The sequence below is a fragment of the Colletes latitarsis genome, chromosome 10 (assembly GCF_051014445.1).
Source record: "Colletes latitarsis isolate SP2378_abdomen chromosome 10, iyColLati1, whole genome shotgun sequence".
Lineage (NCBI taxonomy): Eukaryota > Metazoa > Arthropoda > Insecta > Hymenoptera > Colletidae > Colletes > Colletes latitarsis.
The window spans coordinates 30,898,467-30,920,643 of NC_135143.1; the positions used below are offsets into that span (position 1 = coordinate 30,898,467).

Below are 22,177 nucleotides of genomic sequence, written 5' to 3' on the forward strand. Positions count from 1 at the left end.
CCGGGTAACCGGGATCAGAGGGGGCGGGGGTATATCGTGCACCGGGACGTAATTTTCACGGTGGCGAGATATCATCCCTTTCGCGTGCCATTCTCACCCTTCTGAGAGCCCCCCGTCCGGCTCTTCCCCCCTTTCCCGTCGGACTATATTAAGGATTCCAGGAGGCTGCTGCCGCATCCAGACCTAACCCAGACCCTTTCCCCTCCCTTTCATCGGGAACTCGGGGGAGGCGTCGCGATGCTAAACGAGAATTCGCCGCATTCAATTCCTTCGTCTTCGTGGCACCGCGGAAAAATGCTCGTCGGGCGTGCGCGCGACGCTTTATTAAGTTTGAATTGGACAGGGCCCGGAATAGAATTTCTGGCTGTCGGTGAGCGCGCGAGGCGGCTGGCTGATGCTCCGCGGAATTAAAAGGTCCTCGAAGGATGCTCCCGGAGACCGGGGTCGAAGGAAAGAACGACGGAGTAGACGCGCGGGGGCCTCGAGAACCCTCGCCGACCGGACCATTCAGCGGCCGTGCTCCCGCAAATTGCTTCGCGCGTGTCTATCTCGCTCCGGGAACAATCGCTGACACTACCCTGCCCCCTGCCTCCCTCTTTTCCATCCAAAGTAATCTCGATTCCTCGTCTCTGGAGCAGCCTTTTACCTTCGTCGCGAAAATTCTGACGCGATCGCCTTCGCGCCGTTAACAATCAACCGGGATATATCTCGCGAGAACCGATTTCCATCCCATTCCTCTTGGGACGAGCCACTACGATTCTAAAACCCTACGCAGGGGGCTAGAACAATTCTTTGCGAACTATTTATCCCGTTTATGGTCCTACTTTGCCCTTTTTCTTATTTAAAAATCTACTTTATGCGAGACAAACGTCTCCTGCATCGATAGACAGACAGTTGCTGTAGGTTTCTGAGGAACAACTACGATTTTTTTAAAGAATAGATTTGTTCTACGAATACCTCGTGAATCCAAAAATGTGTTGATTTCAATATACAGGGTGCTTGGCCATTCTGGGAAAAATTGTAATGGGAGATTCTAGAGGCCAAAATAAGACGAAAATCAAGATTACCAATTTGTTGATGGAGGCTTCGTTAAAAAGTTATTAACGTTTAAAGTTCCGCCCGTACTGAATTTTTTTTCTTGAAAATGCGTAGGATTTCGGTGGTATGTGTAATGACCAAAAATGTTTGCAATTGACCCCTGCAACTAAAAATAATTTTTCCAAGACGATTTGAAAGTCTTTTTTTTCACCTAAAACTTTCAGCACTTGCACGAATTCTTTTCTCGAAAGTGGGTAGGATTTCGGAAGTATGTGTATTCACCAAAAATGATTGTAAATCATCCCCGCAACCAAAAATAATTTTTTCAAAACGATTTGAAATTTTTTAATAATTATTTATAACGAAGCCTCAATCGAGAAATTGATATTCTTGATTTTCGTCTTATTTTGTCCTCTAGAATCCCCCATTAAAAATTTTCCCTGTAAATAAAACTTAATGACGAGTAGTCTCATGTGAAACTTGATATCAATATTTCCTCGATTTGTCAGTTAGTTTGATCCTCTGATTATTCAGTACCACTGCCATGGCACATACCTTGGATCTTGATTTTTATTTCCGAGAACAAGTGCACCATCTATTACGTTAATTCTGTGAAGGGAGTATGCAAAGCTGCAACGACACGATAATTTTCACCCATCGGAGGACCGCGAGACCATCCCATGGACCCTCGAAAATGGAAGTCCGTTTCGTCGACATGGTAATTCTTCCCGGATCGCTTTCTCGCCCTTATTCACGGGATGCTTCCGTTTCCTCGAGACCCTCGCGTCCGTTTTTAACTCGTTACCGGCCGTCTCTAATTAGAAGTACCCGGACGACTAATTCCGCGGATCCTTTCCTTTCCGACGGTGAAATTAAAACGCACGAAATCCCCGTCGTCCGAGAGAGTTTGCGGCGCGTTCTAATGGAGTCTCTGCTCGTGCACGACAACGTCCCGAAACCAGAAGGTCGGGAAAAAGGTTCTCGGACGAGAGAACGACCGGGCAACCCGGGGTAAATTTTGTTTCAACGCGGACCGGGACTTTTATCTCCGCGCGATAAACCGAGCGGCGAGTTCGAGAATACGAGCTTGGAATTGTTCGTAAAAGGGACTCGGTTCTTAAATGTTTGGAGAAACTTAACGGTTAGCGTGTTGGAGGTGTTACCGTATGTTTGGATGACCCACGATCTTGGACATGGTAGCGCCAATCTTGTCTGTCTTGGTTCTTTTCAATTGCAAGACAAGGAAGAACAGTCGTGTGGCCCTAGCATTAATCCGCACGTGGAAATCGTAAAAAGCAGACGCATTAGAGAAGGATTATTACAAATAGAGAAGAATCATGCGATGAAAAGGGTGTATCGTGTGTGTGAAAGTGTAAAATATATTTGTGAGTCGCAGTCGTCATTATCTTTTCATCATTTTTTATTAATATTACCACGTTAGCCATATATGGGTGACAAGACTTTCTCACTATGGGAACTAAAACAATTCATTCCGAAATTGAAATTGAAATGTTAAATTTTGTATAGAACGAAGATTAGCGTGGTTACGAAAATAAGTACCGAAGACAAATTTTAAGTTATGCAGTTTACGATTGTTTGAAATCGAAGTTTTGGTCTCGTGAAAAATTGTACGGTTTTGGTATGGCGGTGAACGCGTCGAATAAAATACTCGCATTGAGAAATGACGAGGAACTCGCGAACGTGCACGATGGACTGACCGGTTGGCGTGATCGCGAGGACGTCTCGCGAGGCCCTCGTCTCGAGGAAACATTAATTTTCGCCACAGACACGGACGGACGAGGGAAAATCAATCGGTTAATAGCGATATCGACCGACGGAATTGGTTCGCGGAACATTGCGGCGTTCCGATGCTGGGAAACGGCCACGTGGATTGTCCGTGTCCGCGAAATGTCCGATGGTCGACGGTAAACGCGGTTGCTAACTGTTTCCAACTATCGACAGAACTTTCTACCTACCAGCGTCGGGGATTTAATTAAATATCGCGAAACACGACGCCCCTATAATGCTACCTCGCGGCTACGGTTTTACGGAAACGCCGTGATGTTTTTCACGACAGCGACATCGTCGCAATAAAATCGTACAGAGATTTATTTATTTATTCGCGGGATTAAATAAAGAAAAAGATACAAATACAAGGTGTTCGGCCACCCCTGGGAAAAATTTTAATCGGAGATTCTAGAGGCCAAAATAAGACGAAAATCAAGAATATCAATTTCTTGACTGAGGCTTCATTAAAAAGCCATTAAAAAATTAAAATAAAAAATTTCAAATCATTCTGAAAAAATTATATTTGATTGCGGGGGTCAATTACAATAATTTTTGTTGAATAAACCTATTGTACGAAGACACTTAATAATAATAAAATAATTTAACAATCCTCAAGAAGTCTAAAACTATCCCCACAACGTATCGTGCAATAATTATTTTACTAAGGTTTATAACCGATAATATTTTGTGCAATGTTTATTGTTGGGTTAAGGTAATGAAACTGAGTAATTTAAACACACGAAGTAAACTTATTTATTAAACTTGAAAAAGGCATAACGAAATCAATTAAATAGAAGTAGATTTAGCACACAGCACAATGATCTAGATCATAGCACAAAAAAGACTCTTTATTCTTTTTAAAGCATGCTCAGCGTCATCTCCTGAGTGTCCAGGGGATAACATGCGTCCGAAAAGCTGGAAATCGCGATTGAAATTCCAAAATTTATTTCATTTTCCCGCGAATAACAATGACAAAACGAATGCCGCAAGAAAAATGACCCTGAAGCAGGTTTCGCGCGCGACCAGAGGCACGCATCGTGGAGGATTCGTGGAAAGTTTGTGTTGTACCTTAATCGTGGGCGAATTCGTAGCCGAGAAAGACCGTGACCGATCGTTTGAAACCGTCACGCGGATTTTATAAACGAGACCCGTTTCGTTTTATTCTCCCCTTCCGTCTTCGCGACAGCAATATCCGCGGGCGGCCGTGTCGCGCCTCGCCGAAATTAAAGTCGCAAGATAAACGAGCAGCATTTACGAAACCACCAAAAAATTCCCTGCGAGCGGAAACGGATGCCCCCCGCGCACACTTCGACCCGGAAGAGCGAAATTCCGCGAACGTTACGCAAGTTTCGTACGAATTCTAAATCGAGCGTGAAATTTCTATCCCGTGCCCCTTTGGATGTTACTTCTCGATGAATTTTCGTTTTCCAACGAAAGAAAGTTCGATGAATAATTATCGAGGGAGTCGGTAGCGTCGCGACAGGACATTATTATCGACGCAGAGACAGCCGTGCTAATTATCGACGTTCAATTAATTCGAGATAAATTATCGCGTAGAAGACACGGCGCGCCGCGAGTGTATGTACGTTGTTAATTAATAATTTCCGCGGGGCGTCGATTTCAGATTAACTGGACCGGCGTCGATTGTAGCGACGGTCGAATCTCGTCGATGACCGTAATTCGTCGGTCCAAACTGTACGTAGGGGATCGTACTCGATCGACTAAACTTTCCGACGATCGGATTACGTCATCGCGAAATTGACAGTCGAATTGCACACCGATCGCGACGATTAATCGCCTCGCGTACATATATTCTAACGGCGGATTACGCTTTCGACCATAGAGGCTCTATAATTTGTAAGAGCCGAATATTAGGCCGCGCTTTATCCAGTTTTATCGTTTTCCGTGCCACCGTACGACCAGCCCCGGCTGTTCATTAATCATCCAACGTCTACCCGTTATAGTTTAACAGAAATCTACGGCGAAACGAGTTTGTGTTTGTGGGTCCAATCGAATAACCACAGTCGATCGTTAAATATTATATTCAAAAATGGTACATGCGAGGGTCGTTCAACAAGTCCTTAGAAAAGGATAGAAAAACAAATTATTTTAGGTAGATCTTCTTGTTATTTTTCAACATAGTCTCCTTTTAGTTCTATACACTTTTCCAAGCGTTTCTCCAACTCTTTTAAGTCATCTGAAAAGTTTGGGCCGTGACCTCCTCGTTCGACGTGAACTGTTGTCCGCCAAGCCATTTGTTTAAGTTTGGAAATAAAAAGAGTCACTGGATTTAATTCCATGATTTTGACTAGAAGTTTCTTGATTCGATTGACAATAAAAACGAAACCAGGTGGTGGATATAACTGAGACTTTGTCAGCTGTCTAGTGAGTCACGATGCTTACTAAAGCTCTCTCTCTCTCTCTTATTACACACGTCTTGTCACTCTCGATGCTTGCTTTACAGTGGCCGTTACACACTCGTCTCGCTCTCGTTCGCAAACAACACTCACTTTCATACTATATGCAAATCATCACCTAGACCATACACACGCGTCACACTCATCCTTCCATACAACACTCACTTTCGTACCATATCATTTCGTACTCTACGACAACCAGTACCACAGTATTCGCTCGAAGTCGATTCAAAAGTTATTCTTTCGCGTTATCGATACGTGCTCGTACAGGAGTAAATCGTAATCAGCGAGATATATTACGTTAGTCGTTCGTGGCGATGGTTGGTCACTTATTTCTCGCTCGCGCGGCGGCTTACGACGAGCCTGCATTTTATCTCTGCCATCTCCGAAGCTCGATCGATACGTTCGCTGTGCGCGTCCAACCACAAAAACTCGACGTCGAAATATCGGTTCTTGGTGCTTTTTAGGCCGATCTCTGGCGTTTCCTTTGGCCAGCGAACGAAAGCAGAAGCGAATTCCGACGATAACGAGCGATCGTCAGCGATTGTCAAGCAGTTCAACGAGCAAAACCTTTTTTCCCCTCCGAGTTCCGGACGCGTAATTGAAGCAAAACCCGGTCTAATTACCCGCGAAGGCCGAGCAGAAAGAAGAAGAAGCCGCGACGAGAGGAGCTCCGGGCCCGAAGATCCTCGGGAATTCTTGGCGACGAGAAACCACGCAAATGGAGTATCCGGCTGATTAATTCAGACGTCTCGGGAGCGGCGGCGGGACAAAGCGAACGGGGGAACGCGAAAGCGCAGCTTTTGTTCTTATTTAACGCTGCACAATCCCGAGATAAGGGTCACGGGTGCACAATGCGCGGCGGCCCCGGAATTATTTCACCTCGCTTCCAACTTTGGCGTCGTTTTCACCGCGGAAAAACAATTCCTGGACGCCAAGAAACCGGGGAAAACTTCATCGATGACACCCCAACGACACTCGAGTTCTCAGAAAAAATCAATTTATTACCGTGGGAATCCCAGAAAAACCAAACGGCTGGACTTGGGGGGATTCGAACTCGCGACCTCTGTGATTGCTGGTCAGTCGTCCTACCAACTGAGCCACCGCTTTGTTTTTTTTGTAACGAACGTTTATTGTGCCAAGAAAACAATTATAAATATATATAGAGAGGGGCACAATTAACTTAAACGTACAAAGGGCTATTTTATAACTACAATTTAGACTAATGGCTCGACATAGAGCTTGCATACATTAAGTAATGTCCATCGTACTTAATGCTACAAGATTTTTTATAGAAAAGTGACGTCAAAAAAACTATACAAAGCATAATTAAATCAAGTACTCAGCCACCGCTTTACCGTCACTAGTACAGTGTTACTGATTCCATTTCTATGGTTTCTAGTACTACGTTCATTATACGTTATGTGGAATGTTTGTTCATTTCAACGAGCACAAGTTCAATTATAGTTAACGTTAAATACATGATGATTCACGGTTGGTTCTGGTTAAACGCAAACGAAATAAACTGTTTGACGAGTCACTGTCTGTAAATATAGGTTTTGCTTCTCTACACTTGTTAATAGAATTGATAAATATAGCAATTAAATTATCGAAGATGGTTACTGTGGCGACACTTTCCATTCTCGCCAGCAGAGGGATACGCTTTTCTCTCTCGCAAGTGCTCGACCAACCACGTATTCCTATTCATACACTCTCTGACTATCGTCTAAAGAAAGATTGCCTTATCATTGATGTTCACTAGCAGTATTCGAAAAGCTCTGTACGTACTTCTACGAACAAAGTTTGTCGAGTATCGTAACTTATCGCGTTTCGGATAACGCTTTGTTGGAAATGCCAACCGTTTACGGCGAGTATCCAGCAACGGGACCCGAGGGGAATAATTATCGAAAAACGCCACGGCACCGGGTTTACGGTTCTGGGCTCGATTGTTGCATCGCGGTCGAACGGCGGTCGATTTGCGTACGCGTTACTAGATCCCGGCGTTTCCGTTTGTTTTATATTCGCTCGATGATTTACCGAGCCTGCTGAGAGCGACGTTTAATTATTCCAGCTCGTTTTGCGCATCCATCAGCGGTTAATTTAATAACTTGCAGTGGATCGTTCGCGCTCGGCGTCACACGCCGTGTCGAAACTCGTCGGGCCAGCCTCTCCAAGCTAATTTCCAAATCGCGTTTCTCTCGCGAACGGAATCCGTCGTTATTATTAGAGCGAATTACACGTTGGGTGAAAAATGTTGGCGAGTCTCGGGCAGAGGTTCTTCCAGGGACTTAAACGACGAAGAGGAATGCTTTTACAGCCGCACCGTGTTTCTCTGGACGTTCCTGTTTTATTTCTTTGCCGAGTAAACTTAGCTTCCGACTCGGTGTTCCGTACTTTTGTTCGGACGATTTTACAGGGGGAAGACGAACCGTGTACCCGGAGCTTTCAGGCTCTTAGGCGTCTCGAAGTTTACCCGTAAACGTTACCGTGTCACGAGTCGAACAGAGATCGACTGGCTCTCTAGGAGTCGAACGCGAGAGCGAAGCTCGACGATGGAATATCGATGCGTGGCTTAGCGTATAGCCACCGTAGTCGGCCTGTTCATCGATATCGCCGCGTGACAAACAATCGTCCCAATTAATTATGCGGCTCGTGATTTATTTGAGGGCCGGTCGAGGCATTTCAACGAGCCATGACGGCGCAGCTGTCTACCTGCCGTTGACACGAATGGACTTCGGAAAACAATGTACGATGCGGGACCATTCGCGCGTCCCGTTCAGCCGAATCCGTGACGGAAGGCCAGAGGCTTCCCGCGATACACGATACGCGATGGATCGTCATCGAGACGAGCCTCGATAGCCCTGACAACGACCACGATAACGTCCATTTCTCCGCGCGAACTTTAATCGCGATCGTTCCGAGACGATACACGTTTCTATTGGTCGTAACGCGATCGTAAATGCTGAATCAGACCCAAGGAATGCTTATCCGTCTTTGGACGCGTGCAGTTCCGAAGCTAGACGTGTTTTATTCATGATTTAGCCACTGTTAGAAGCGGGAAAGCTTACACTTTGAAAATGGTTTTTGATTTTTGTCGATACGACTTTCCGTTTCGAAGATATCGTAATTTATGTAAAGAGGTATTTTTTAAATTCCACTATCCACGCTCTCACCGCCTTAGAAACGTCTATTAATGCGTATTAAAAATACTAAAACTTTAGACGCGTGCAGTTACGAAACTACTAGCGTTTTATTACTTATTGAACCACTGTTAGCGGCGGCAAGGCCTCTTCTTTAAAATGGTTTTTGGTTTTTGTCGATCCGACTTTCCGTTTCGGAGATATCGTAAGTTATGTAAAAGGTAATTTTTTTAATTCGACTGTCTCACTGCCCGTCGCATGTACAATAGCCTATTCACGCGTATTAAAAATATTAAAAGTTTAGACGCGTGCAGTTCCGAAACTACTAGCGTTTTATTAATTATTGAACCACTGTTAGCGGCGGCAAGGCCTCCTCTTTAAAATGGTTTTTGGTTTTTGTCGATCCGACTTTCCGTTTCGGAGATATCGTAAGTTATGTAAAAGGTAATTTTTTTAATTCGACTGTCTCACTGCCCGTCGCATGTACAATAGCCTATTCACGCGTATTAAAAATATTAAAAGTTTAGACGCGTGCAGTTCCGAAACTACTAGCGTTTTATTAATTATTGAACCACTGTTAGCGGCGGCAAGGCCTCCCCTTTGAAATGGTTTTTGGTTTTTGTCGATCCGACTTTCCGTTTCGGAGATATCGTAAGTTATGTAAAAGGTAATTTTTTTCAATTCGACTATCTCTGTCTCCGTCTGTCGCGTCGCGTCTCCTTGTCGCACGTGCGTTGTGCTGACCTAGCCTACGCGCGTGACTGTCGTGACCTAGTTCCGCGTAGTGTTTCCAAGAATTTACTACGCGCTACTATTTACGCGCGCGTGGTCACTCATCTCGCGTCAATGAACGTAAACAAACGCTTCGAACCCTCGTATCTCTGAAACTAGCCGCCGCATTGACTTGAAACTAAAATCGCTATATCTCCGGAACTAATAAAGCTATCGTCTCGTACAAACTCTCATTTTAAAGGGCATTTCATCCTCTATCCAATAAACGTAACTACTTTTATAATTTATTTCGTCTTCTATGTTTATTTTGCAATTTACTTTGACACTATATACCTAAAAAAGTTTCAGCAATTCCTATCGATTCTACATGCAGTCCACGATTAACACTGGATCGTAGATCGTTTGTTTAATCGAAAAGGAGTTTAAATTCCTATATAGGGTGTTTAAGAAGCCATTATAAAGCGCGTAAACCTCTATCTATGGTTTCGAATGCTTGATAAAAAATAAAGAAACGAAAGAAACAGCAAGCTGGTCGAACGTAGCGGGGCAGTTCGGTTCTCCTCGAGTCGAATCGATCGTTGGAGAGAGGAGCGTCGCTAGCAACGTCAGGGAAATAATTCAGAGAACGGAATAAGTCGCGGAAAACTTTGTTCCCGTTCGGCGGTCCTTTGTCTCGGACGGTCTTTGTTCTTTCTCGGTAAACTCGGGGAAAAAGGAGACGGGGGTCGTCGTAAATAGAGTCGAACGCGAAAGTCCGTTTAAATTGCAGGGAGATCGTTGCGTCGGGTTTGTCGCGAACCACGCGGGCGCGTAGGCCAACCAGAATCGCAGCCGCGCTTGGACCAATTGCGACCGCAGCCTGGACCGACCATAGTTCAGGTTTTGGTCCTGTACAGATCCGGATCCTGCATTCGGCGAGATAATTGGCGCGACGATCTCTCGAACCGGCCACGTGGAACGCTCGACGATCGGCTCTCGTCCATACCTCGTTAATTAGTTTTAACTCTCGGTCGAGGATCGCGGCCAACCGACTATTTCGGTTAAGCGCACCGTCGAAACTTTTCCTTCCGAATTCCGGGCTTGACACGATTTATTTTTTACCCAAAAGTTCCTATACCGTGTCTCGGGGAGCCGAGGAAACTTTAAAAAGCCGAGTCCTTCGGGTGTCAGAATTTCCAAAGGAGATACACGACCGGTGCTTCGAAAAAAGTTTGTTATGTTTAGGACTCGAGAAACTTCGACGCCGTGGTCGGCTTAATCCCTCCGCAAATCCTTTGAGCTCCATTAGCGACTTTGCGGCCGAACCCAACTCCATCGAACACGCTCGAGTATATGCCGCAAATATATAGACTGGGATGCTCCGAGAAAAGAACTTTAAACTTTTAGAGGATATTTATTTATTTATTAGCGAAGATTGATTAATCTGTAAATAGCCTGTTTGTCGTGGAAACTATGGTTCTCTTTCACAGAGTATGTACTCGATTAAAGGGGTTCTAAAATTATTTCACGAAAGGCTGGCATTGTACGAGTCACACGATCGAATTTAGGACTATTGTAAACGAATCGGAGACAATTTTGAGCACATGACAGGCAGGTGGAGAGATACAAGGACCGTACACAATGTCGCGATAATCGAAGAGGAAGATTACAAGAGGCTGAGACAAGAGTTTCCTAGAAATAGAAGGCGAAACGAATGTAGGACACGAAGACGAGAGCAAGCGGGACGACACAGATTCGCTGGATGTTGTTCAAAGTTCCAAATTGGTTTCTGGCGAATACCAAGGTTTTTAACGACCTTTGCAGAACCGAAGAAGATGGGTACAAGAAGTTTCCCCAGCAACCAACATCGAGGAGTACAGGTTTCTTAACGCTGGATTCCATATTTAAAATTACAGATAAATATTATTTTTTGGCAATTGAGTTTGATCGATGTGATAAAAATATGTGCAATCGATGCCCGTAAATCTAGCGTTGATATTCAGACTGAAACTGTGCGATATTTTAGTTTAAATCCGGTCGATCCATCGCGTTAGACGAATTTATTATAATTAAATATGCATAAAATTCGGGTGACCGTTCCCCGAAAACGTTCCTGTCCGCAAGCAACGCCGACGACGCGAATAAATCATCGATAACGACTAGCAGCGAATCGAAACAATGCTGCGACATTTGCATATACCATTTACGTGATTTATAAATATGCGAGATAATTATCTCCGTATCCGAGAGCTGTAAATATCGTCGCTCGCGCCGATACGCCGCCTTCGGTCCTCTTACCATAACCGTCCATAGTTATTCGCTTACGAAATACGCGTGTATATGCACTTTACGTATTTAACGTTAACTGTAATTGAACGTTCCGGCGTCCGTTGAAATAAATAAACACAACTCGCTGAAACGAATTCTCGTCGCGTTAATTTCCATTCCCGATATTTATCGTTATTTGCAACGCGGTTTCTCGTTTATTTGCGGCTGTATACGATTCGTCGAATCCGGAAAACGGCGTAAGTCGCGACGCTCGAACGTGGCTGACTGAAAACGGTATCGCATCATCGCGAATAAATCCGTCGCGAATGGGATTCCTCGTCGAGAATCCTATCGAATCCGCGAAGACAATCGGTACCCGTGAAATAGGCAGATTTTCCGTGGAGAACGTCAAATTTCCCGATAACGAGCTTCACCAGTCCCCCGATAGTACTTTAATCGAAAGTCTTTTTCGCTTCTTTCTCGATCTTAACACGGTAAATAATCGTGGGAACGTATTTCTAGGTGGGAAAGGGCTGTCGCGGAGAATTATAGGCGGCGTTTATATCCGAGAACGTCGAAAGGCCAATGTCGTTCGGCCGACTTCCGCCGTACGACCGCACAGTGGCGTAGGTCGCGGTCGATCGATCCGTAGGATTTCAATTAACCTGCTCGTGGAAAAAGTTGCGGCATTCTGGACGCTCCAGGACACGGAACGGAGTGTCTGGTTGACCGTACTTTGAAGTTATAAACGCTCTTCGTTGGTCTTTCATTGTTTACTTGCTCCTCGAGCACCCTCGATTGTTATTTCGACACGATGACTCGCGGATCGAAAACTTGGAATTTTTTATGAGGTTAAAACTTTGATTTTGAACAATAGTTAATTACTTAAAATTTGTCCGAGTACACGTTTCATGGCACAAATTATATATTTCCTTTAACACTTTGACTCATCCATATAGGGGCGATTTACTAGTATGGAATTGGAAAAATTAATTCTCAAGTTGAGACGTCGAGGAGAAAACAAATTCATTCATTCACTCGTTCAGCCGAGTCTTATTCATTATTATTATTATTATTCATTTTTTAACGACAATAAGCTCTTTAGTACAAAAATGTAATATGTAAGGAACTGCAGATGTGGATTTTACATAGTCAAACATTACTATTGACGTATTTCTACGTATTTTTACGCCAGTAATGGATACGAATGTCTCCTTAAAGAGGATTCGTGAATTTTAGCAAGGTTACAAAATTAAATAAAACAAATTGGGTAGTTTACAATGGCCTAAAGTCATAAATTTAGTCTTGCAGAATATCGTACGATTTTTATCCGACACGTGTCAACATTTTGACTTGAGAATTAATTGTTTCAGTTCCATAGTGAAAAGTACTGTCACCCATATATGACGTGGGGTCGCCAAGGGTTGGAAGAGATTTCATTATGTCGAATGCACTTTTCGTTAGTTTCCTTCCCCCTTTTGTTTTCACGAATCTACCCTTCCTTGCGTTAGAGGATCGTCGCAGAGATAGTAGGCGACTCCTTTCCGGCAAAGACGAGGAGAGACACGCATCCAGGCCACCGCAAACTAATTGCCATTCGATTCGTCCACTCTTCGAGGCCCGTGAAACTTTCCCCACCGCATTTCCCGCTAAAACTCTGCCGTCGCGCCCTCGAACAAACCCGGGGTTCCGGCTCTCGGAACTTCCGACTTCTCCTCTCCCGCGATTGCTTTGCATCGTGACCGACAAACCGTGATAATTACTCTGGAGTCGATTTCGGACTTGTTCGTTACCCCCTATACGGTTGTTTCTACTCACTGTATAATGCAGTCGCGTTGCAAACACTGAAAAATTATACATACTTCGTCGAGAGGCTCGCAATATTGCCTACGGGGGTCTCTATAATTGACAAATTTAATTTTTTATTTATTTGATACACAGGAAGTCCCACTAGCGTACATGATAATCGAAATAAAGTTAGAGGCAACAAAATTTTTCGAAAGTTTAAATACACAGTTTTTGAACGATGCAATAGTGCATGTAAACAAAATCCAAGTTAGTAAAATAAGAGTTCGTGATCAGACCGTTCCCAAATCTAGATCTATCGACGTCAAGTAGAAGTGTCCTGGTGGGAGCATAAAAATTGATTAATTGATCGAACTCCAACAATTGAGGACAATGAATGTGGCCTTTAAACAAATGATATAAAACTGACATAATGTCTGCAACGATTTTCCTAGATCCAAGTGTCAATTCATCCAGTAAATGGAAGAAGAAACCCTTTAAGGGCATATTTTTATATATCAATAAGTCATTATTCAATACTAAAATCGAAATATCGTTCGAACCAATAACATTCCTAACAAGTATCACAGTACTTTTACATAGAAAGTAACGAGTTGCATCGACTGGTAGATAAAGAAATACTCGATCCCGTCGAAGAAACTTTTCCGCATGGTTTTGTACGAACGCGTGAAAAATCAGCGACGAGTCTGGAGCCAAGGGCCCCGATGTACGACAATGAAGGTGATTCGAAGGAACTACGGCGGTCTCGAGGACGAATAAAAAGGGTGGAAGAGGGTGTCGCGACTAGGATGGATCGATCGTCGTCCAAGGGAGAGGAGGTTGGCCCCCAGGAAGATAGATCCGAGATCGAGGCTCTTCTGCTCGACGAGTTCCCGTTTCCCATTACGGATTCCCCGCGATACGGTTGCTCCTCGAGCCAGTGGCATTCGCGGGGGCTGGAAACTTTCCCTTAATGACGCAAGTTTTATTGCGGGCCATCGTTCAAGCTGCCAGCGAGCCGACAAGCCAGCCGACGACGCGCAGAGAAGTCTCGCGGTTCCCTCTATCCTCGATACCCTCTCTAACTGGCTAACTTGTAATTGTAACTCGAATAACGATGATTAAGCGTCCGGTCGCGAACCTGCGTTCACCGTGTCGCGAGATTCATAGAAAACAGAAGATAGAATTCGTCCGTTCGCTCCCTTTTTCCCAAAGAAGCTTCTTCGTTGATCATTTACGCGAATTGCAGCGAGTTTCGATTACAGTATCCAGCCTCGATGGAACTCGAAATCAGATTCGATGCCTCTGCGATTAACTGCAGGCTGATTCGATTACGAATTTGGTTTGCCAGCAATTTCATTCGCTATTACCGCTTCTACCGCGAAACAGAGCCTAATCTCCCTCTATGAAATAGTTATTAACGAAATCTACCCGGGGATCGATGCAAATAGCACGGATGGAAGAGATCCGGCCGCGTCGAGGAATATTCTTTCGACTGGGATCGATGGGACGCGAATAAAAACAAAGAACCTTTTTTCCGAGCAGCGATCGTAACGTTGCTTCGTCATTCGGACTAATGTTTTCTTCCTCCCCGGGCGCTGGCAATCAATCTTAATACGCGAACAAAATTACCGGAAGACCGATCTTCCATCTCCCCTTTGCTCGAATATATCGAGACAAGGTGGAACTGGCCTCTTTTTTCGACGACGATGAATCGCCGCTTTCAAACGCTGTGATCGCAAAATTAATTCAATGATCACTGGCAGTTTCTCATAATGTGAAAATAATCTTGGTTTTGTTCAATTTCAATAACTCTCGCAAGGGAATACGAATTTGCCGACTTTGATCTGCTTTTGCAGAACTGTAATGATCCCCTTTGGTGTACGTAAAATATCAGGCGCAGATACTTGATAATGTTTTAGATATAAACAACTGAAGTGCGACAATTGTCGACTATTCGCAGGATAGTGAAATTTAATGTTACGTGTATTTTCGTATTGGCAGAAAATATGTACTCAGTAGGAGTTTATTGATGTTGCAAGACGAGCGACTTTTGTCGTCGCGACATAAAAACGTCGATATTGTCTGTCTTCGTTGTTTTAATTGCAAAACAAGGAAACACATAGAGTCGCTATGATGTCGCAACGAGAAAAGTAGCTCGTCTGTTTCCAGCCTCAAAATAATAAAGAAAACAAGTTTCGAACAAACAATGCAACAATGTAAAAACCACAATCGTTGCAAATAATAAATGAAAAAAGAAAAATAAATGAAGTTCGCGTCCTCCGTCGGAAGGAATGCTCCAGGAATCGAATCTCGACTAATCGAAATGGCTCGATCGGTCGCAGATTCCGTTCTCGATTGCACGATCCTCGGAGATTAAAGTCCGACGAGTAAACGGGAACGTCTTCGCGAAACAAACTTTCCTTTCCTGTGCAACGATAGAAAGAAACGCGAGGCAATTATTATTCGCGAAGGAATTGCTTTGGGAAAGAGAAACGGAGGAAAGGTCCATCCACAAAATTCACCTCCGGCGTCCCGCGTTTAGGTGGAACGTGACTCGCCGTGAATTTGTTTCTTACTCGTTTTGGATCGAGCATATATAGTTTGTCGATCCACCCGGAACGAAACGACCAACGCTAATTCCTGTTCAACCGACCGTAGTTTCGGAGATTCGATCCTTTCTTTCGAAAGTTAGGATCCGAGCGAATCAGAGACATTTTTACACGAGTTTCTCGGGTTGCAACTCTTCGAAAATTGTGGAAAGCTACGAGGGTCGTTCAATAAGTCCTTAGAAAAAAATAGAAAAACAAATTATTTTAGGCAGAGTTTTTCGTTATTTTTCAACATAATCTCCTTTTAGCTTCGTACACTTTTCCATGCGTTTCTCTAACTTTTTTAAGCCATAAAAGTAAGATCTCGGAAGGTCCTTAAAATAGGCGGTGACCTCCTCGTTCGACGTGAACCGTTGTCTGCCAAGCTTTATGGAAATAAAAAAATGTCACTGGGTGGATGTTGTAATAATTCGAACTTTAATTCCATGATTTTGACCATCGAAACTGCACAGGTGTGCACCCGTGCATTGTTTTGATGAAGTTTCTTGTTTCGATCGACAATAAAAATGAAACAATATGGTAGATATAATTGAGACTTTGTCAGCTGTCTAGTGAGTCATGATGTTTACTAAAAACAAACCATTTTCGATGCTACGAGCGTCTTGGATTTTCTAACGATTTATCGAACGACCCCCATAGAAACAGCTGTCGACGAAGACTCACCTTTAACAGCGTTCAGCTTGTTCCCGACCATCTGCTTCGCCACGAATGCTGCCATTTTGGTCGCTGGTTACTCCGCGATAGTCTGTAAGCGTCCCTGGAGCCTGCAATCAAATCGTACAATTTTATTGTTTCGTATAGAACAACGTCGAACGAAAATATCGACGATTTGTTGCATACATTTTCACCCAGTTTTCAAAGTCCGCGCTCACGGTATCGCGCAATTTTTATACGGTGTCCGTAAATCTCTTTGGCCCAAGATATAACCATTTCGGGTAATAACGTTATACGGTTTTCACCTCGTAAATTCCTTTTACGACGTCGTGAAAAGTAATATCGCGTTCGATCCGATTTGAAGTTATCCGAAGTGGCCGCATATACGACAGCCGTGGAACGAATTTCCCGGCAAAGCGGTGCCGTTCTCGAAGGCGCATCCGCGCGAACCCGACCGCCGGTTTATTAGAGAAAACGGAAACAGCCGCTAAGAAATCGGCTTTTCGATATAAAACGCTTCCCACCCGAATATACGAATATAACGACCAAAATATTACCTGCGATCCTGGGCCACTCGAGTCTCATTTTTTCTCAAAAATAAAGTAAACCGATTTTAACACAAGATTCATGGAAGATTCCATGTGTAATTTATTTTCAATTTCATCGATATAACGATGAGTATAATGTACAGGGTGTTCGACCATCGTTGGGAAAAATTTTAATGGGGGATTCCAAAGGCCAAAATAAGACGAAAATCAAGAATACCAATTTGTTGATCGAGGCTTCGTTAAAAAGTTATTAACGTTTAAAGTTCCGCAGAAAGGCAATCTGTTGTATACTGTTTAATTTTGTTTAAATTTGTTCGTACATGTAATGGGCGCGAAAAAGCAGCTTCTGATTCTTCTCACCAGAAATGTGAACGTCTCCGGGGGCAAACTAAGAGAATCAAAAACGTTTCTCCCCTCGTTTCGGTTCCGTTTGTCACCATGTTTGATATTCGTTTCGACCGGATATCACGAGCATCGCGGCACCGTTCGCCTAATCGTCGTCGCGGGGAAACTTTTGCCTGGAAACATTATTTCTCGAGCGTTTTTCATTTTCCCTCTTTTCCCCAGGTTCGTGTGGCCCGTCTCGCGTGGTTTTCGGTGCGAAAATGAATTCGTCTCTCGAGGAAAGACCACGGTGTCGTCCTCGGTGCAGCGACGATGAAAAGTATTTTAATCTCGCGGCGCGTTCGCGCGTCACGGATGTCGCCGGGCTCGAAAGGAAGTCCGCGTGCACAGAAATCTCTCCGCCTAAACTCGAAGACGATGCTCGTCGGGATGAAAAGTGGGACACCGTTGAATGCCAGGCTGGAATCTCGCGTGTACAGTTTCCCTTTTGAGATTCGCGTCCTCCTTGCAATAGTAAATACTCGACCACGCCCTGCTTGAATTTATTAGTCCAACAAACTGGATTAATTGTTTCGATAGTGACAAATACAGAAATTGACTTGCCTTGGTTATAGAGAATTACAGTAAATTTTTGCAAGTTTTATCAGAGATCACGAATGGGTCATCTTGACTGCTTTGGTAGTTCTAGTGTACTTTTACTCGATTCTGTCGTCCATATTATTTTTCAAATTCTGTAACGCTTAGCTTGTACAAAGACCATATTAACAAATTTTCCCGTCTGCTCGCGAACGAAACGGCTCGCCCATTGGCGTAAAACCAGCAGAGGAAAGGAACGTTACGGGTTTATCGAATTAACATTAACGAGAATTTCGCGATTTCTAATTAAATCTCGCGTTTAATATCGCGGCGCGTTGCAGCCTGGGTATACACGGTGCGTGCACAGCTTCGCGGCAGGAATTTCATTTTCTTGGGGCGGGGATGTGTGCGTTAATATCTCCGGTCCCGGGACGAGGGGAACGTCGTTGTTTCGGCCGTTTTCGGGCAAGAACGCCGCTGGAATAGGGGTCTGAGAGAAAAAATCCTCGACGTTCCGATCGTTTACGCGTCGACGCCGGGGTCCATCGGCGTCGCTTATCTGGCGTCTAGCGCAGAAACGCGGGGGCGGTTCTCGCAGTTGAGAGACAGGGAGTAGAAAGGATCGATAGAGAAATAGGAAAGAGAGGAGACGCGACGACGAGAAGCGAGGCTGCGAGAAGACGACGCCGATAAACCGGCGGTAAACCGGCGTCGAGACGTCTCGGCGCCTCTCTCCTCCCCCCTGCTCGTCCCGATCACCGTGATTTTCCGACAACGCGCGACTACTTTATCCCGACGACTATGGACAAAACGAGCTTCGCTCCTTCGATATATTTACTCGCGTTTTTCCATCCCCATCCGGCGAAACGCTACTGGTAATTCGATGCGAGCCTTTCGATCAAACCTCTAATCCCTCGTTTGCTTTCCTTTCCCATTCTTTCGCCGATGGACGAAACTGTTTAAATCGTATCTTCGCAATCGTGACAATGTCGATCTTTACTTGACTTGACTCAGCTTCCTATTTTTTGCCATTCATAATTCATTAATATTGGAATTGTAGGGCTATGGGTTGTACGGTTAAATCAAACTTCAATATTTTGTAAGAAGTGTATGCGTTTGGACCGATTTAGTCTAAGCTATGTGCGTTTGTTCAGATCATTAGGAAGATAGGAATAAGGAAGGTTCGACTTTGACTGCATCGAACGCTAGTCGAGAGCAGTTGCAGTTTCTTTTATGTCCTTTATGTAAAATAATTTTAGTAAATATTAAATAATATAGTTTATATAGTTACGTTTATTGTCCACGTGTTTGAATCCGATCATACGCCTCTGACCATCCTCGACAATCCTTATCGTGAAGATAGATCTTAGAGATCCGTTCCGAAGAAAGGCGAGAATGAAAAGCAGTTTGTCTTGGAAACGAACTTTGTATAATAAACAAAACAGGAAAGAAACTCTCGACATGTACATCGTTAGATGATTGTTGTATCATCGCGAGATATTTTGGAAATTCACCAATTAACAAGCGTTTCCATATTTAAAATATTCAAGATCCCGTGCATAATCGCGAAACAATCCATCGGATTACCATGCTCCAAGCCGCGTATTGTTATATATTAATTATGTATAAAGGGTGATAATCCGTTAATAAAGGGATGTTATTATCATTACATTTCCATTCTGTTCCCTTCCGCGTGGTGGATGTTGTCGCGCGGGCCGAGGTAAATCTTTACGCAATCCTGACAGGCGGATAAGAGGCTATCGTGTTGCGGGGAAGTCCTCGCGAGGTCGACGCTAGCAAAGAAATCACGAGCCGCGGGAAATTCTATCTCCTCGAGTAAAACGAGCTTACGGCGAACGCCCGGACCAGGGAAAATCGACGCGGCGCAAACTGACGATCCACGAAGCCCATCGACGCGCGAAACAGAACCGTCCTCGCTGCTCCAGGAATATTCTTTGTCGCGGTGTCGCCTTCCCTTTTCACCGTTCGATAAACAACCACTTACAGAGACCGAGAAATATTTACCCAAGTCGATGGGGGGAGGCAATTTGGCTCGTAGGATACCGAACGAGATTTCAGATCCACCCTCAAGGCGATTCGAAACCTCGATCGCGCTCGAAAAAGACGATTTGAACATTTTTATATGTAGTAAGTAGATTGTGGATCTTTATACGGGAATTTGTATTTTTAAGAATAGAAGTAATGGTATGAGAGCTTTCTAGAGGGCTGCATCAACCCCTAAATATAATAATTTATACCTTACTTTAAATATTTTGCACCCTGTAGCTTTTTGAGAATTTAAATTTCATATAAGCGCATGAACATCCGCAGTCTAGTAATAGGAGTGATTGTCTCGAGGATCTTTGGATTTATAATATAATGTTTTTGAGATTCTAGTAGTTTTGATAATTTTAAAAAAGTTATCTTTCAATCACTGTATACAGGGTGTTCGACCACCCCTGGGAAAAATTTTAATGGGAGATTCTAGAGGTCAAAATAGGACGAAAATCAAGAATACCAATTCGTTGATGGAGGCTTCGTCAAAAAGTTATTAACATTTCAAGTTCCGCCAGTACTGAATTTTTTTCTTGAAAATGCGTAGGATTTCGGGGGTATGTGTAATGACCAAAAATTATTGTAATCGACTCCTGCAACCGAAAATAATTTTTTTTAAACGATTTCAAAAAATTTTTTTTCGCCGAAAAATTTAGGCATTTACTTGATTTTATTGACATCTAGCCTCAGTCAAGAAATTGATATCCTTGATTTTCGTCTTATTTGGGTCTCTAGAATCTCCCATCAGCTTGGAAAAAAACACTTATTCGTGTTTTTTGTACTATCTGTATTATTTATATTTCCCTGTCGGGTTTGTAATTAACCTCTTAGGCACGGCTGCATTTTGTGCGGGGCTGTTTCTCTGTACGGCAGAGTTCAACGCGAATTACGTGTAAATGATACGGCATTGCAATGTGTGACGGATAATGCTGTTCTTTACACGAGTACATTGGAATGAAGTGTTTGATGATTAAATTATAATTTTTCTTAAAGATATGATACACGCATTTTAACTTTAATAATTTATTCTAATAATTAATAATACAATTCGGTATGGTACGTCTTAAAACACGATACAACACAAAAACCAACATCACAATAAAATCAAATAAATATAAAAAAAAAAAAATTAAATGGTATATTCATTTAAATAAAAAGCAACAATTCATACCTGACACGGGTAGATAAAGAACAGGCTGTATATTCTGGCTGTATATTGTGAAAACAATTAACAATCGATATGAATGCAAAACAAATGTGAAACAATATGTGAAAACGATTACTTTATTCAAACGGTGAGCGAGTGTGCCAGTAGTGCGTCGTTCAGAGAGATGGCATCCGCGAAAGCCACTATAGTGGCGCGTCGTACAGAAAGATGACATCCGCGAAAGCCACTATAGTGGCGCATAGTGCCTAAGAGGTTAAGTATTACTTGTCTATTAGTACTGAAAAACAAAATAAGAAGCTACTATTGCAAATACAGAAGTAATAAATAACAATTTAGTTAAAATATAAGTGGAGAAGGAACTCATGAGTATCTTTCCATTACAGTGTACGACTCGAAGTGGTGAACGATGAATAGTTCAGATATAATGATATACAGATACAGTGGTTATTGCGGTTTTGTTGTGGGTTAAACTCCAAACAAAACAAGTAGTTTGGGAATATTAACTATTGATAAGTTTGTAAATTCTGCAAGCTCTCTACAACTTGTTGATAGAACCTTGTAAATAGATCAATTATATTAAAGTTTAAGCATCGAATGAGTTCTGAAACTAGGTTGGTTTCTCTCTCGTACCTCATAGTTGCACAATGGACACAATATTAGTACGGATTATTATTCCAGCAGTATATTAACGAAAATATTGAAAAGCCTCTATACAGTGACTCACGGTTACGTCCGTCCCTATTTCTGCGAATAGAAATGGAATTATCGGAAAGGAACGGGGAGGATTAAACGAAGCGTGAGCGGCGGAAGGAAAAGAAATTGAACGGCATTGTTCTCCGGCAATCAGCTTCGATCCCCGATACAAGATGTCCAATCACTCCGAAAGGAGTACCCGAGAGACGAACGACGAGAAAAGACATATTCGTTCGACGCGTGGAAATAAGAACGAAACTCTAAATAATCACGAACGCAGTCTAGATTCTACCTGAAATTAAAATAATTTAACAAACATCGGAACCCTTGCAAATTGCAAATTGTCGAGACTCCAACTCCCCTCCATTTTTTCGCGAGT

At 43.3% G+C, this 22,177-nt stretch overlaps 1 protein-coding gene across 1 annotated transcript in view; it reads right to left on the minus strand.

Annotated features, from left to right (window-relative positions):
* The window catches only part of Cpx (synaptic transmission protein complexin), a 211,932-nt gene that overhangs the window by 108,963 nt on the left and 80,792 nt on the right, over nucleotides 1-22,177 (minus strand). The window contains exon 2 of the mRNA XM_076774330.1: nucleotides 16,423-16,523. Within this exon, the coding sequence (XP_076630445.1) occupies nucleotides 16,423-16,477 (55 nt within the window). The 5' untranslated portion in view covers nucleotides 16,478-16,523. The remainder of the gene's footprint in view (nucleotides 1-16,422; nucleotides 16,524-22,177) is intronic.